Consider the following 18,754-nt stretch of genomic DNA (forward strand, 5'->3'; position numbering starts at 1 on the left):
GATGTTCTTGTAAGTGAACATTTTTTCTCAGATCCGCCACTGGCGGCACATACTAAAGGTTGATTATTGCAAGACATGACGGCGCATTTACCTACGTAGAAAAGATGAAACGATCAGCTTGGTTGAAAAGAAGAACAACAAAGTACAAAAAAGTTGACCTTATATTATTAAACATTGAAACACGAAAAGTACATCTTAAAAAAGTAGGTACAGGAAGCGCCGATACGATGCAGATACATGTTATGCGTACATAATTAACTAATAAGCTAGGTACCTTTAGCAGTGCCTACAAATGGCAGATTCATCTCATCAGTCATCATCTAGAGTACATACCTACATGATAAAAATTGACGAAAATATGTTAAATAATACTGACGAGACGGCGAGAGGTTCGCAACCTATCGAAAATATACAAAATAGGTACATATTTTTACTTATTTTGTAAAAGGTACACACACACACATTATGTACACCAACAACAATCTCACAAACACACACTCACAATTCACATACAACACATTCATTAATATAAACTTAAATATCACACGCTTTTGAAAGTCGTCAGTTAAAACTAAAGAAATCACTCGCCATTGGCTTATTATAATCTACGAGTAGGTAGTCCGAAAGTAACATAGAATATACAAGATTTGCGATGATACGGACTAAAATTTCAGTTTCAACCGATCGAAAACGATACACTTATATAATCAGAATAGGTAACGAAACAATAACGACACAAGGGGATAGAAAGTAAAAGGAATGGAAATATAATAATTCACCAACTGATCCTCAGCAGCATACAGGAGTTTGCACAGACACACTATCAATAGTAAGGATACAATACACGAACACAAATAACACGTTAACACGAATGAGAAGAAAAAAAAACAAACAACAACAATGATAATAATACTCGAATGTATTGGCGATAAAAGCTATGCCAGTAATTTTATAAGGTTTGATTACGTTAGATGCAAAATGCAATAAGTAGTAATTATAAAATAAGACACCGGGTAAATAGGTATAATGAAAATACTCGTAAGTGTAGGCCAATATATTTACTTCCTACCTATTTTTCGAATAGCAGGTTTCGTTTGTCTCGCTAATCAGCTGAATCAGGCACGAAATGAGTCCGCCGAGTAAGATTTTTTAGCACCGAATTTGAAATGCGTGTAGAATAAATGATTAAAAAGGGTGAGGAGGGTTTGGAAAGTCGAAAATTTCAAATTTAAGCCCTCCAGGTTAATTTGGAGAGGCTCCAATGATAACCGAAAATTAAAAATTGTTGAAAAAGACACGAGAATCCACTTTTATGTCGTTAAAAAATTTCCAAAATCTACAAATTTACTTATTCAGAATTTTTTTTTTTTTTTTTGAGAAAATTGCCGGAAAGTTGCCCTTTTTCAACAAAAATTGCAAAAAAAGAGGCACATATAATTTTTTTGCATATTGTCAAAAAGTTCTGCTTTTTGATAAAATTGTCAAAATCTCGCTTTTAGTCAAAAATTCAAAAAATGGGCCTACTCGCTTTTTAGCAAAATTGAAGTCATGCTCTTTTACTCCAAATTTGACAAAAATTACCTCAAACTCTGGTTTTTTAACAAAAAGAAGTTGTAAAAAAGTCACACTTTTTGCACAAAAAAATGTATTTTTCGCCAATAATTTCCAAAAATTGCTGCTTTTTGCTAAAATTATCGCCAAAAATCGTGGAAAATCGTTTTTCACAAATATTATAACACAAATCCTCAATCATTAATCGCACAATTGCTAAAAAAAATTATTTGCAAAAAATTCCAAAAAGTATCACTTTTTCCAAAAATGTTTCCAATGTTTTTCTTTTCTGTCAGAAATTTCCTGAAAGCCTTTTCCTTTGCAAAAAATGTACAAGTTTTGCTGTTTGTCTCATTTTTGGTGAAAAGTACAAAAAAAAAATCATTTTTCTGTCAAATAATTCCCTAAAATTCTTGCTTTCCATCAAAATTGCTGAAAAGTCTTCACATTTTGCAAAAATTACTCAAACTTGTCGTTTTTGCCAATTTCTACTAAAATTATCTTTTTTGTTTTTTTTTTGCCCAAAATTGTGGAAAATTATCGTTTTTTATAAATTAACAGATATCCTCAGTTAAGTATTATTTTTTTCGTAAAATAGGTAGCTATTACAGCAACTTTTTGCAAAAAATTACGAAAAGTATCGTTTTTTCCCAAAAATTCCCTTCAAAGTTTTTCATTATCAGTCAGAAATTTTCAAAAAGCCTTTCTTTTTCAAAAATTGTACAAGTTTTGCTTTTAGCGTCGCTTTTTGAGTAAAAATTGAAAAAAAAATTTCAAATAAAACTGTCTCGCTCTTCAGCTAAATTGCTCAAGTCCTTATTTTCGAAAATGACCCAAAATTAAGCATGTAATTTTTCTTCAATCAGTTATCTACTCAAATTGTCAAATTTTTCTTTTTATCAAAAATCGTCAAAAATTCTCGCTGTTTCAAAAATTGACAAAAATCCTTAATTTTTTTACTTATAAAAATTGCCAAAAAAAACGTCGTTTGTTGAAAAAAAATTCCAAAAAATATCGTTTTCTTCCAGAAATTACCCAAAAATTTCGTTTTTTGTCAGACCAGAAATTACAGAAATTCTCATTTTGTAGTCAAAAATTTCCGTTTTTTTAATCATGGTCACGGGGGGGGGGGGATTCTTTGGTGACTTTTTCAAGCTTTTTTTGTTTAAATAAAATTATTTTGTGTTTATTTATTGCACAAAATTGCCCAAAAGTCTCGTTTTTTAGCCAAAAAGTTCTAATACATTTCAAAATTAAAAACTAGGACACTTCAATTTGCAATGTTTTTTTTGGGGGGGCTTTTTGGTCACTTCTCAAGGTCTTTTGGTGCATAAAATCATTTTTTGGGGGGGGGGAAATTGAGTCCTGAATGTGGGCATAGCGAATTTTGGGTCAAGGTTATACCCACTCAAACCCTTTCAATCCAACGTTAAACCAAGCCTAAATAGGTACCAAATTTCTGCGAATTTCGTTGAAATTCCTCCGGCTAAAATGTTTTTATAGTCTGACAAAACATGAATAATTTTTTTTTTTTTTAAAGAAAAAAACGGATTGGACATGAACGTACCAAATATTGATGGAAATGGGATTTTGGAGCCTCCAAACAAATTTTGTGAGTGATCCTTTGTTCTTAAGAAAATCAGGCTAAAAATTTATGAACATACTTTTGATTTCGATAATGTTTTCAAAAGACACCCAATACTCGTGTTGATTAGTATCGATGCATAAAAACGAATAATTATCAACTAATTAGCGAGACAAAGATAACAAATAAAGTGACGTTGATGTTGACGCGACGGCGTTATCAAACGAAGCAGTACCATATTTTAAGTGCCGCTTGGGAAAAAATTTAATTATCAAAAAGTCCGTGAAAGCGGTTCACACAAACGTATATGGTGGCTAATTAGCTACCATATTTGCTGCAGCTATGCGCAGTAAAATAAATAATGTAATCTAGCTCTACAAAATATACTCAAGAGGAAGCTCTAAGTAAATACTGCGTTTTTCCAACAAGCTTAGATATCTGAAAAGTGCAAGGCAAATCCCTGATTAGCGAAGGGATTCAGTTTCGAATTATTTTTTTGAGGGGGGGGGGAGGTTCAAAATATTTAAATTTTTAGTTTGTTCAAGCGAATGAAACCATTCAACACCTCAAATAATATACATTTTTATTGGAGAATTGACCAATTGATTGGAGAGTTGTCAAAACGTTGTGTTTTTTAAAAGTTCAATACGTAGAGCGCCCTCTTAATACTGTTTGGTGTTTTTTTTGGCAACGATACTATACCACGAACTACACTATACGATACGATACCTATCATAGTGTAGGTAGAATCAAGTATAGGAGTAGGTAAGGTACAATAAGCTGCCGAAATTGAAATGCTCTAAGATAAAATTGAGCTAGATGAGTAGAATATATGAAAAAGACAAAATGAGAAATTAGGCAGGAAAGTAGATAGGTAAATTGAGTTAATAGGTATTTTAAATGACTAATTTATCGGTGTACTTGTAAGCGAGAAAGTACAAATGAAACGCTGAACACATTATGGCCACGATGTTTCCGATCGCCGTGTACATGTGAACTTTACGAAATGATCGATGAAGGGACATATAGTGAGGGCATTTTAATAAAGGCCCTAATTCGTAGTGTCCGATTTCTTGACCGATTCCGGCGGCTTTTTCGATCGTTGTTTTCGAGGAAATTAATTCAAGTACGGACGGAACCAGGAATACACGAATGGAGAATTCGACTGCGAAGCACAAGGTCAATGTGATCAGCTGTAATTTGAAAAAATAAGGATTTTAGTACCTTATAGTATAGGTAAGTGATGAATTTTTGTTTATCGTATGAGCAAAGAAAGGGTTGTGTGATGAGACTTACTTGTAGAAAGGTATGGAAATCGTTATTTTGAGCAAAAGTGTACAATCTAGCGAACTGTATGGCTGTGACAGCGCTCAATGTGCAGTTTAGGGTGAAATATCGAGGGAAAAGGATTTTTTGAACGTCTCCGAACGCATGACGAGCTAAATTGAAGTACAACGATAATCCTGCGGAAAATGTAAACAGATTGAGTTAATATCTAATTATGTACATAACTAAGTAAATAACCAAGTATCTGTAGGCATAGGTGGAAGTATATAGGTAGGTATACTAACCAGAAACAAAGGTCATCCAAAACTGGGATCCGACGTGCAACGAGAAAGCGGTGAAATACGTTAAATAAGTAAATCTGGACGCCAATAAGTTACTCTGTTTACGTTCTAGTGGAAAGCAAACCGCTGATAGAATTGCCACCAGTATAATGGACAGGACGTGAACGGGCTGCGAAGTGCCCCTAACGACTCTGTGAACAAAAAAACGAAAAAAAATGTTAAAAATATTTAAAAATATGCGGAGGTAAATAAAATAATGGATAGAAATAGTTAAGTATACACATAGGACGTTTGGAAAAGAGTTCTAAAAAAAGTGACGCCTCGCCTAAAATGGGTAGGTCCTATTATACTTAGATACTGTACAAATAACGCGGCAGAGAAGGAGAGATCGAAGGTACATTACAATGAAGGCCTCTTTTTTCCAAGTCAGAAAAGTGGCATGCTCGCATCTTCTCTTAAATTTGCCTACTCTGCACCTGTTCGGAACTATTTTCTCACATAAAGGAATAATTTCTAATTGAACAAAATATGCTAAAAACCCCTTCAAAATCCTCAAAAAGGCAAAAAACTGTTGAAAAAGACTGAAAAATTGCAGAATTTGAGCTTATAATATTGCAAAAGGGGGAAAAAATGCAGTAAACAATGAAAATTTCTTGTTTTATTGACTGCAGAAGTCAGAAAATCCTGGTTTTCTTGCATAAATTGTTTTAGCGAAAGTCCTATGTTCCGTCTAAATCGCCATCAAATTTACATTTTGCCAAAATTACCAAACAGATCGCTTTAGTTGTCGAAATCGTCAGAAATTCCCATTTATTGCTGGAACGTTCAGAGGTCGTGGTCACATATTTCATCAAATTTTGCAAAAATCAGCAAAAAGTCCCATTTTTTGCCATGAATGTGGAAAAGTCACATTAAAAAAAAATTTGCCAGGAAGTATTCATTTCTGCCCTAATTGCTCAAGGGTCCCATTTCTTGCTAAAATTTTGAAAAAGTCTCATTTTTTCCAAAATGATAAAAAAATCAATTTTTTAAAATGAAAATCGCCAAAAAAATGTTCATTTGTGTCAAAATTGCCAGAAAGTCGAATTTTTTGGCATGATTGGCAAACAAAGCCATTTTTTATGAAAATTGTTAAAAAATATTCAGTGTTGCCTTTTATAAGAACCGTCAAAGAGGTGTTCATTTTTGCTAATATTGTCCATGTGCAAAAGTCCTACTTTTTGTCAACAGTTTTGAAAAAGTCTCAATTTTTGTCCCAAAACTATCCAAAGGTCACATCTGTTTAATCAGCTTCAAGTTGATGTTTACAATCCAGTTTAGCAACCAATGAAACAATCAACCAATAACGTGAAAGCAAATGCGAAAACTGTCTTGCAATCAGCGAATAGTTTATGGCTTGTTTTATACATAAGTACGAGATCTTTGCAATCAATTATCAGTTCTGTAAAAAATTGTCAGAAAGTTAATTTCTTGACATGATTGTCAAGCAGTGCCATTTTTAATGAAAATTTTAAAAAATGCCCAGTGCTGCCAAAATTGTCATAAAGTCCCAGTTTTTGGCATAAATGTCAAAAAGTCACATTTCTTATACATTGTTTATAAAAGTCAAAAAGTTGTTCATTTTCACCAAAATTTTTGAAAAATCTCCATTTTTGGTTGAAATTATGATACTTAGAGTCTAATTTTTTCCCAAAATATTCAGTTCTAGTTTTGGTCAAAATGTTCAAATAAGACCCATTTTTGGCAGCAATTGTCAAAAAAGTACTTTTTTTGCCAATCTTGTCAAAAAAGCCATATCTTTTTGAAAAGCTTCAAGTTGATATTTACAATCCAGTTTAGCAACCAATGAAACAATCAACCAATAAGGTGAAAGCAAATGCGAAAACTGCCTTGCAATCAAAGAATAACCAACTAATAGCTTGTTTTAAATACGTATCTAGTGAGCGTTGTGGAAAATTATCACTCCTGACAAAATTGTCAGAAAGTCGATTTCTTGACAAGATTGTCAAGCAGTGCCATTTTTTCGAAAATTCTTTAAAAATATTCAGTGCTGCCAAAATTTTCAGAAATTCTCCGTTTTTGACATATCTACCTAATGTCGATAAGTCAAATTTCCTGTAAAAATTGTCGAGAAGTGTTCATTCTTGCAAAATTGAAAAAAGTCACATTGTTTATAAAATTTGTCAAAAAAAGTGCTCATTTTCACCAAAATTATGATAAAAGCCCAATTTTTTAATAAAATTATAAAAAAGACCAATTTTATCCCAAAATAGTCAAAATGTCTTCATTTTTACTAAAATTTGTGCAAAAGTCCTACTTTTTGTCAACAGTTTTGAAAAAGTCTCAATTTTTCCCGAAACTGTCCAAGGGTCACATGTTTATAATCAGCCTCAAGTTGATATCTACAATCCAGTTTAGCAACCAATGAAACAATCAACCAATAAGGTGAAAGCAAATGCGAAAACTGTCTTGCAATCAGCGAATAACTGATGGCTTGTTTTATACGTAGTAAATCGTTGTGAACCAAATTATCATTCCTGACAAAATTTATTGTCAGAAAGTTGATTATTTGACATGATTGTCAAGCAGTGACATGTTTTACAAAAGTTCTTTATAAATGTTCATTGCTGCGAAAATTGTCAGAAATTCTCAGTTTTTGGCATAATGTCGAAAAGTCACATTTCCTGTAAAAATTATCGAGAAGTGTTCATTCCTACCCAAATTGTAAAAAGTCACATTGTTTATACAATTTGTCAAAAAATGTGTTCATTTTTACTAAAATTATTCAAAAAAACCCTTTTTGTTAAAATTATAAAAAAGTCTAACTTTTTCCCAAAATTGTCAAAATTTGTTCATTTTTACTGAAATTGTGCAAAACTTTCAGTTTTGATCAAAATGTTTGAAAAGGACCCATTTTTGTCCTAAATTGTCAGAAAGTGTCACTTTTTGCCAAAATTGTCAAAAATTGTCATTTGTTGCCAAAATTGTCAAATGGCATCATTTTTGACTAATAAAGTGTCAAAGAGTGCCATTTTCTGCCAAAATTGTCAAAAAGCGTCATTTTCTGTCAAAAGTGTCAAAATGTGTTATTTTTTGCCAAAATCCTCAAAAAGTTCCATTTTTTGCCATGATTGTGGAAAAGTCACATTTTTCTTAAAAATTGCCAGAAATTATTAATTTTTACCTCAATTGTTCAAGGGTCCTATACTTCTTGCTAGAATTTCAAAAAAGTCTCATCCTATGCCAAAATTGTAAAAAAAAATCAATTTTTTTATGTAAATCGTCAACAAAATGTTCATCTTTGTCAAAATTGCCAGAAAGTCCCACTTTTTGTCATGATTGTCAAACAAGGCCATTTTCTATGAAAACTGTTACAAAATGTTCAGTGCTGCATTTTATAAGACCGTCAAAGAGGTGTTCATTTTTGCTAATATTGTCCAAAAGTACTTTTTGCCAAAATTTTCAAAAAAGCACAATTTTTGGCAAAATTATAAAAATTTTATTTTTTTTTTCAAAATTGTCATAAAGTCATATTTTTTATGATACGTAATTGTCAAAAAAAGTTTCATTTTTACAAAAATTGTACAAAAGTCCTACTTTTTGTCAACAGTTTTGAAATAGTCTCAATTTTTTGCCAAAACTGTCCAAAGATCTCATCTTTTTAATCAGCTTCAAGTTGATATTTTTTTACATCCCGGTTTAGCAACCAATGAAACAATCGACCTATGAAGTGAAAGCAAATGCAAAAACTGTCTAGCAATCAGCGAATAGCCGATGGCTTGTCTTATAATTTAGGGTGATGACAAATTCTTGACTCCATTGTCAAACAGTGCCATTTCTAATGAAAATTTTAAAAAATGTTCAGTGTTGCCAAAATTTGTCACAAAGTTCCCGTTTTTGGCATAATGTCGAAAAGTCACATTTCCTTTAAAAATTATTAAGAAGTGTTCATTCCTGCCAAAATTGTAAAAGTCACATCGTTTGTAAAATTTGTCAAACAGGTGTTCACTTTCACCAAAATTTTTAAAAAGCCTCATTTTTTGTTAAAATTATAAAAAAGTCGTATTAGTCCAAGAGCTATACCACTGGGATTGGGCCGAAATAACTGAAAGCTGGGGATGGTCTTAAAAGTTAGTATACATACCCCTATTTTGAAAACACTTGGTCTGCCGATCCGCAGCTGCTGCTTTAAAGCTCAGTGAAAGCTCGAAAGTTCAAAATTTTTCTGAACTTTCAGCTGAGAAAACTGATGGCTGAAATTGGTGCCTAATTATAGCATTTTTCGCGCTGAATCCGAATATATCGGTCTGCCGACCCATAAGTGCCGCCAAAGCCCCGCCAGACTGGGTCAAAAGGGGAGCAAATTTGACAAATTTCATGTTTTTGGGATAAATTCTCATAAAAAGCTACAAAATCGGGTTAAAAATTATTTTCAAGCAGTTTAACGGAATGCTCTATGGCTAAGATGATTTTTAGACACCGAAATTTTTCAAAATTTTCATTTTTTGGGGGGTGGGGCGTGAGGGGAGTGTTAATGAATTCAGCAAATATGGCTTTGTGATACATCAAAATATATGTTTTTTGATCGTATTGTCCTCCAATGTGAAAAATATTGCCATAAATGAATTCTACAGCCCAAAAAACATATATTTTGATGTATCACAAAGCCATATTTGCTGAATTCATTAATACTCCCCTCACGCCCATCCCCCCAAAAAATGAAAATTTTGAAAAATTTCGGTGCCTAAAAATCATCTTAGCCATAGAGCATTCCGTTAAACTGCTTGAAAATAATTTTTAACCCGATTTTGTAGCTTTTTATGAGAATTTAGCCCAAAAACATGAAATTTGTCAAATTTGCTCCCCTTTTGACCCAGTCTGGCGGGGCTTTGGCGGCACTTATGGGTCGGCAGACCGATATATTCGGATTCAGCGCGAAAAATGCTATAATTGGGCACCAATTTCAGCCATCAGTTTTCTCAGCTGAAAGTTCAGAAAAATTTTGAACTTTCGAGCTTTCACTGAGCTTTAAAGCAGCAGCTGCGGATCGGCAGACCAAGTGTTTTCAAAATAGGGGTATGTATACTAACTTTTAAGACCATCTCCAGCATTCAGTTATTTCGGCCCAATCCCAGTGGTATAGCTCTTGGACTATATTTTTTGAGTGTGTTTATTTTTACTAAAATTGTGCAAAAGTTCTACTTTCGCCAAAATATTGAAAAAGACCCATTTTTGGCTGCAATTGTCATTAAAGTCTCCTTTTTTCCAAAATTGTCAAAAAGTCATATTTTTTATGATACTTAATTGTCAAAATTTGTTCATTTTTACTAAATGTGCAGAAGTCCTACTTTTTATCAACAGTTTTGAAAAAGTCACCATGTTTTGCCAAAATTGTCCAAAGGTTGTATCTTTCTGATCAGCTTCAAGTTGATATTTATGTACAATCCACTATCCAGTTTAGCAATAACCAATGAAACAATCAACCAATAGTGAAAGCAAATGCAAAAACTGTCTTGCAATCAGCAAATAGTTGATGGTTTGTTTTATAATATAATCGTTGTAAAAATTATCATTCTTGACAAAATTGTCAGGAAGTCGAATTCTTGACGTGATTGTCAAGGAGTGCCATTTTTTACGAAAATTGTTTAAAAATGTTCAGTGCTGCCAAAATTGTCAGAAATTCTCAGTTTTTGGCATAATGTCGAAAAGTCACATTTCCTATAAAAATTATGGAGGTGTTCATTCCTGCCAAAATTGTAAAAAGAACATATCATTTATAAAATTTGTCAAAAAGGTGTTCATTTTTACCAACGTTTTTAAAAAAGCTCCATTTTTTGTTAAAATTATGAAAAAGTCCAATTTTTACCCAAAATTGTCAAAATGTGTTCATTTTTATTAAAATTGTGCAAAAGTTCCAGTTTTGGTCAAAATGTTTGAATAGTACCCATTTTTGGCCAAAATTGTCAAAAAGTGTCATTTTCTGGCAAAATTGTTAAAAAGTGTCATTTTTTGTCAAAATTGTCAAAAAGTGACATTTTTGCCAAGATTGTCTAAAAGTGACTTTTTTTTGCCAAAATTGTCGAAAAGTGAAATTTTTTGCCAAAATTGTCAAAAAGTGCTTTTTTAAATAAAAATTTTGTCTAAATGTTCCCGTTTTTACCCAAATTGTCCAGAAGTTTGCCAACAATTTTTGATAAAGTCCCTCCTCTTTTTTTTCAGAATTGACAGAAAATCTCATTTTTTTGGCAAAGTTATGAAAAAGTCCACATTTTTGCAGAAAATCCCTGCTTTTTTGCTGAAACATCTAAAAGGTCTGGTTTTTTTTTTCAAAATTGGCAAGTAGGTAAGTAACAGCCAAAATATCTAAAAAGTTCTATTTGTTGCCGAAATGATCAGAAGTTATTTCTTCATCAAACTTTGTTCATTATTTTCTATATTCTCTTCTTGCAACATGTATTTTGAAAACAAAAAAAAAACACTTGACCCCAAAAGATCCTGGCTTGAGTAAATTTGAACCGTCATCTCCAAATCGAAAAATTTGAAAAATGATTCCAAGAATTTCAGAACATGTTCGAAAATAACCAACTTGCCTATTAGAATTTCCCAAAGGCTGATGTTCCCAGACCATAAAAAGAAAATAATACTCGTATTTATGACGAGAATTCGCACGATATCGAAGGTACCACATCAATGGATTTTTTTTTGGGGAACTCCGTGCTAATGAATGTGAAATTCACATCGCTTTGCCTGACCAAGGCAGCCATTGACGTCATTACTCAGCGCCAATTCGCCTTATAGTCAACAACTGGGCATTTCCATATGTTTGTGACATCTTCAACGAGTCTGTGAAGTGTTTATGACATCGTAGTAGCCTACATATTACGTAGATAGGATCGAGGTTCTCATAGATGTGCTAAGTACCTACTAACACTGCGTCATGACTCATGACTTCACGAGTTACAAACAAATTAATAGATCGGATTCGAGTTCCTAATAATCGTATCATTCTATACAGTTAGCACTTTATTTACCGTACCCATTACCCAAGTACTCGATGATCACGTGTTTCACGTATGAATTAGTTCGTATTCAATTACAGGAAAATTTTAAATTTTGTATAAATGAACTGTAGCCTATACTGTAATCACAACACGTGTAGGTCTTGTTTTCGTATACATAAATCGTCAGTAGCTCTCAATTAACTGTAAAAATTCGATCTCATCCGTGTCTGATGACCTGGAGGTTTTTTTTTTTTTTTTTTTAACCAAAATATTGGTTTTTATCCAACTCTAGTCAGCGTCGCGTCGATTCGTATCAGGTAGTGTACCATTTAACGAATTTATATGCAAATCTGGAGGCCATTCGCGTAAATTAGTACCAATGTCGAAAAATGCCCCATATTGAGGCTGAACTTGTATGTAGGTACCTACGTAATTTGCAAAAAAACAAAAACAACGTAATACGTCACGTCTTCAGCATACGGATGTTATGTGTGAAATACCTATGGACTACGTGCACGTAGACGGCTGCTTCCGTCATCTCAAGAACGTAAAAAAATACATATTTTCGTTAATGTAGACGTACTCGTATTAGTACGTAGACGACAGACGCGTCAAGCACCAAAGCGTTTACCTGCGTCTCGTAATTGTCGAGATGAAATTAAACGAAACGAAAGTAAAAAAAACAACCTCTGGTAACGTCCTCCAATCTCATTTCACGTCACATTCGTAATTCTTTATTCATACGAACAATAGGAGTTAAGAAAAACATCCCAGCTACCCTAAATTATTGTGTACCTAGTCGATTATTGTGCTAGGACAAACATGTGGTTGGAATTTTCGAACCTTATTCGCGTACTTCGATTCGATACCTCTTTCAGAAGAATGACGAAAGTATTTTGAAACATTGCACCAGCCCAAATTAGCCTTTTTTTCCAAGGGTGAAGTATGATCACTGATCAGTGATCTTTAAGGGACTAGATAAGGGACTAGAAAGTTTGATTTTGGAAAATAACGTCGAATTTTGAAAAAAAAAATATTCGTTCAAATTAATCAGAAAATACCAAACTCGATGATGAAAAAAAATGAGCGAACATGTAACAGCGAGATATCGTCGATAATGAACGATAAAAATAATTACATAATCATAACGATGATGAAGGCTGAAACTACTTAAGTTCAATTGAATAAATTTTACCATATCAAAATACCATTTTAAATTTTTTTTTTTTTGGAGATGCATCGTTACCAATCTAATCGATCAATGTAATTACATTCAAGTACGTTAAGCATATCTATCGTAATTGTTCTGGAAAATACGTATGCGTAAGTTTTCATTCGTAGAGAATTATGATGTGAGAAAATATGTATGTATGAATTTAACGACCATACGCACCTTACGTGCTAAGACGATGGTGCTTATAAAAAGGCAAGATTAGTGGTTTTACCAATTAATTCTATTGGGGTCATCGATCAGTTTTGGTACTTCTGGTTTTTCAATATCTGTGATTTTTTCGTAGAAATGACCATTCAGGTAAAAATATACGAGAAGATTAATTCGTGAATGTGTATCGTATTTTATCTGACTTGTTTTTTCTGTGAAAAAAATTGAATGAGAAAATCAGACGATGACCTTATGGGACATGGGTGACTGCTAGGTCAAGTAGAATCCGAAACCTAAAATTTTGAAATTTTGAAATTGAATTTGAGCCTATTTGACCTACTAAATGGATTTACCAATTTTTCATCAAAGATTCTTGAGTCGAATACGCATTGAGTTAGGTCGGTTATCTTTGAAATCATTTTTCAATTTGACGTCAATGGATTAAATTTCAAGATTGTTAATTTTTAAAAATGATATACTTGTGTGGCGCAGAAAGTACATTTTTTTCTACATATTTGTGGTTTGCTTGCATATCTCTTTCGATTTCAAAAATTCCAAAAAAGCTCGGAGAACTTTTGTGTGAAATTTTTTCTACATACAAAAAAAGGTTCTTTGCAAATTTGTGTCATTTTCAAAGTTGAAACAGATACCTAAGATATGAAGTAAAATACCCAAATGTGGCCACCTATTCTAAAAAGTGGCCACTTGAGCATTCAAGCAGAAAAATTTAAAGCCAAGTAATGATTTTGGTAAGTTTGATGATTTTTAAGGGATAGTTCAGTATAACTTCACTCATTGAAAATCGTTGCAACTCAAAAAGTTTTAAAGCAAGATGATTTGGCACCATGTTAGATTCATGAGCTGAAAATTTTCAAAAATGTCAAGAGAGATAAAATGTTCAGATCAGGATTACTTGTTTTCAATTACTTATAGCAATTTTACTCCGTTGATTGCATACAAGACTATCACCTTATGACGGAAGTATTCTAACCAATTCAGAGTCTCAAACGTTTATTTCGATTCTTGGTAGATTTTTAAAAATCAAATCTGGGCCAGAAAAAATTAAAAAATTACCTAATTGACCTAGAAAGCTGAAATTCGGTATGTACCCTATTTTCAACTCTCCGAATTGAATGGTAACGTTTTTGAACCATTTTGAGCAGTTCTGAAAGCTCCAGGATATTTTTGAGTGTTGAAATTTTTGTAAAATTTCACTAAAGGAAGTTGCAAAGCAAAAAATTCACTGTATACCCTGATTTCAACATGTCGAGTCAACTGGAAATGGTTTTATTAGACCGCTTTAAAGCCTTCATCAATTTTTTGGATATTTCTGTTCCTCAAAAAATCTCATAAAATCTGTCGAAATGGACTTCAACGTCCTGTGAACGTGTTTAAAGCATGTTAAAAAGCGATTTGGCGGATTACACAATCATTCTTGCCAAATCAGCTTTATTTGTGAGTTCTGAACTGTATACCTATTGTTCAACGTTTTCAATTATGAAATCGCTGGCGAAATATACATGTCCAAAGTGGCAGAAACCGATTTTGGAAAAATTAATAGGTCAAGTAAGTACCTATTGCTAAAGTTGATTTGTTCAGTTTTTAAGGCACTTTGTGAAAATCTGGAATCTCCAAAATATTGCTGGTGTCTCCAGAATGGCTATAAACCACCTCCAGGTCGACTCAGCTTATTAAAATAAGGGCATAAAGTAAATTTCTGCTTTGCAACATCCTTCTGTAGAATTTTGCAAAAATTCGAACAACGAAAAATTTCCTGGTAGCTTCAGAACTCCTCAAAACAGTTCGAAACCGTTCCTAATCGATTTTGTGGATCGAAAATGGGGCATAGACCAACTTTCAGCTTTCTTAATCAAATTGCGGAATTTTATTCGTCATTTTTTAAGGGGCTCGATCATTACTTTTGGGTGGTCAATTTTGAATTTTTGCTGGACTTTTTTAAAATGACCACTTTTAGTCAGAAAAATTGCCACGCAAATTTGACCAATTTTTCGAAAATAAGGCTTTCAAAAGATGTGAAATCCTCTCATATTTTGATTGATATGATCTTGAAGCCAGTGCACTGGCACAGGTTACATTTACGAGTATACGTATCTGAAATGAAAAACTCCAATGTTGCCACTTTTAGACAATTAACCACTTTACCTTATACCTACTTAGGTATGTAAGTTAAAAAATGAAAAATAAAAAAAATGTTTTACCAAGTATTCTACATTTTTGTTTGAAAATTTATAAGCTTTTTGTACGATCTCAAATGCAGCAAATATGTACTATTTTTCGTACTTAACTGGGATATTTCTCCCAAAACAGGTTGGTAAAGGCTAGAGCGAAAAAACCACCATATGGGTTTTCAAGAAGTTGTTTGATTTTATACCTACTGTTTTTAGAGACTTGCATGATACATTTCAAAACAATATCACTGGTACCTAATAACGTTTTTTTTGGTGGTGCCATGACACAAAAAATAAAGTTTTGTGAGTTTTTTGACTTTTGAAGATGACTCACCTGGAGGAAAAATTAGATAGAATGCCGGTTTAAAATTTTCTTTCGTCATCTTCTCTCCGGGAGGTCAAAAATTTTTGAAAAAATTCATGTGGCTAGACTCATGTCTTCTCTTGTATGTATTTTGGGAGAATTCAAAATTTTTTGTTCAAAACTCGTTCCGAAAAAAATACTTTTTCGCCAATGTGAACAATGGGTGGTGGGGTGGGGAAATATTTTTTGGGTTCAACTTCATTTTTAAAGGTACCTAGTACCTACCCAACAATGTTTCATCAAAACTTCAAAAATCTGAGGATATGGGAATTTCACTTATTTTACCAAGGAGTACCCATTCAAGCTTATAACTTCAGCTAGAGACTCCACCAGAACTTCTCAAAACTATTTAAAACCATTTCCAATCGATTGAGGGGGGGGGGGTCGAAAATAAGGCATATTTTAAAATTCAGATATGAGCTATCTAGATCAATTTGGTGAATTTTTTCATCTCTCATTTTCAACCCCAATTTGATTTTCAAATATTCATCAAAAATTGAAAACTGTAGTTTTGGCATCTAAAGTTTTAGCTGATGCTGGTAAATTTTCGTATGGTCTTTCGATCTAGTTTTGTTCAATTGAAAAATTTTTGTACAAGTTGGGATGCCTTTTTAGTAAGGAACAATGAGGATGACAAAGAGATAGGGTGAAGGAGAGTCTGAAAATCTATCGCAGCTGATGAGCTGAATGAAGAGTGTATCAAGCACTACGAATGGTATTTTGTAATGAAAAATGAAACTCGCTTTACAATGGTGCAGTCGTTGTCTCGTTGTACAGTTATCCTGTTATCCATTTGTGACTCGATACACCCTCACACCAGCATACCCTATTTCAATTAAATGTAAACCGAGTTAACGTTACATCATTCGAATGAAACCTGAGCTGGAATTACTTACACTAATCAACGAGAACGAGAAGACCTTCGACTTCGAAACATGGCAGGATTGGCAGAGCAGGGATTTGGTGTCTCCAGACCATTCAAGAGACAATTGTAAACAGATAGAGGAATTCTTTCAAAGAATGTCGAATGTGAGAAGACTAACAGTAAACATATAGGGTAGAGTATAGACTATAGAGGTTATTACCTGAAAGTGTTTGATTTTTTGATTCTCTGCAACGTCGCACTCAACACATCCAAGCACCAACGAGTAAAGCTGGTAAGATGGAACAATAAGTCGGCTTTATAGGTAACATGTTCAGATTGGTTGGCTGCGACCGATTTCTTGGAATTTTCAGCATTTTGATGAGGGCAATTACCCAACAATGGCATCGGAGGAGGCGGTGGTGCGGGGGGCAAACTATCTTCTGACAATTTTTGGTTCGTCATGATGCTTCGATTGCTTCGAGTAACAATTATCGCTTCCTGAATCCGAACACAGGTTGGCTTTCGCAATCCAAATTTGGCCAAATTACGAGACAACTAGCCTTTGAGCTGGATGCAAATCGCAAGTCTAACCCAAACACGAAACGGTGTATCTGCAAAAGGGGCACTGCAAACCGGCGAATATCACAAATTGACACCTACTACTCGTAAAAGCACAATAACGTGACACGATGGCCGATTCACAAAAATTTTCAAGCACGATCGCGAGGGCAAGGCAAGCTGCCAGTACGTCTACACGAATAGATGAACGTCCGCTTAGCTGTAGATACTACACATGCACTACCGAAACTGAAGCTGGTACTCGAAGTCGGAGTCAGAGCACAAGAGACCATGGGAATGATGGTTGATGCCTTGATGGTGGATACCGCGAACCCGAACGCGAAGTCGAACTGCTGATACTCGTGTGTAGCGATAGCGATATACTCATATGGACGTGCATGGGGTCGCGTAGGGGACAAACCAGCGAGCACCAGCCAACAATCACATATGCACGATTAACACTAAATATACAGGGTTATGTACTCACACAAGCTCGCAGACGAGACGAGTATAAGACACAAGTAGATCGCGTACATGGACTTTGACACGTACGCCGCGTGCGACTGCTCCTCGCCTCTTCGCCCTGTCTCGCCTCGTATGGTTTTTTAACTCGCTGTCGATGCTCGACTCGACCGCGTCATTTGAACTAGTTCGCTGCACTAACCATAACCATAATAACCGCAAACCGCAACCAGGGTAATTAACGAGTATCACTGCGAGTGCGGTTGTTTTAACGACGAATGCCGAAAAATTTGGCTCATCAGTTGACCCGTCCCCGACGTCCCAATCTATTCCGGCGAACAGGGGAACTGGGAAGCGAAGGCGAACGAATGGTTGCGAAGTGGCGTCGATTTGTCGATTGGTACTTGGTACTAGAATGATGCTGATGATTATGATAGTGGAAGGCCAGTAGCTATCCATAATTCAGGAATACATGAACCAGTCAGAATTTGAGTTTAGCTCACGAGCGAACCTCTCAAGATATACCTGCCTTCGATTTGAAAGGGACACGAAAGACACGATTTTTGAAAGAGCATGATTTGAAGCCCCTCAATCAAAATTTCAGCTGTCTACAGTGATTTTTTAAAAATTCAAAATTGACAATTTTTGGAGCTTTTTTTTGGAAAATGCATACTTGAGTATGTTCTTAGTTATTCAGTAAAAATGATGGAAATTGGTCAAGCCAACGCCCTCAAACTGTATTTCACCATTTCAAACCATTCTCTGGAGCCTCCAGATTGATTTTCGATATCTTCAGAGTTTTAAAATTTCTCCAGAAGGTGTGAAAATCAATTTGAGCTGTTGAAAATTGAGCTTTCATTTACCCTTGACCTGTTTTCAAGGATAAATGCACATTTGAGCTGATTTCCAGACAATAAGTACTTCAAAAAATGTGATGGTCAAAAAAACACTCGAAGTGTCCACCTTGAAATCGGCTGATGTGTGAATAAATCTTTACGTAAAACATGCCAAGGATACGCTACAACCGATTCTCAGCTGCCCAAATAAATTCTCACATCTACTGGAGAAATCAAGAATCCCAATTGAGGCTCCAGAATTTCTTGAAATCGCGTAATTTGAGTTCCAAGGGTTGGTTTCAGACAAGAGACAGCAACTCGTGCAAATTTCAAAAATTTTTTTACGAATCTGTCAACATTATTTTCCATGGTTTTCCAGAGAAATAAAATTCTG

At 34.2% G+C, this 18,754-nt stretch overlaps 1 protein-coding gene across 1 annotated transcript; it reads right to left on the minus strand.

Moving 5' to 3' along the window:
• Window positions 1-143: 143 nt before the first annotated feature.
• On the minus strand, window positions 144-18,080 carry LOC135834889 (transmembrane protein 205). The gene is made up of 4 exons (XM_065348868.1): window positions 16,725-18,080; window positions 4,708-4,895; window positions 4,433-4,599; window positions 144-4,329 (listed from the first exon to the last, which is right to left on the minus strand). Exons 1-4 carry the CDS (start codon window positions 16,964-16,966, stop codon window positions 4,033-4,035), a joined length of 894 nt encoding a protein of 297 aa, XP_065204940.1. The 5' UTR covers window positions 16,967-18,080; the 3' UTR covers window positions 144-4,032.
• Window positions 18,081-18,754: the final 674 nt, after the last annotated feature.

Source organism: Planococcus citri, chromosome 2 (assembly GCF_950023065.1).
Source record: "Planococcus citri chromosome 2, ihPlaCitr1.1, whole genome shotgun sequence".
Lineage (NCBI taxonomy): Eukaryota > Metazoa > Arthropoda > Insecta > Hemiptera > Pseudococcidae > Planococcus > Planococcus citri.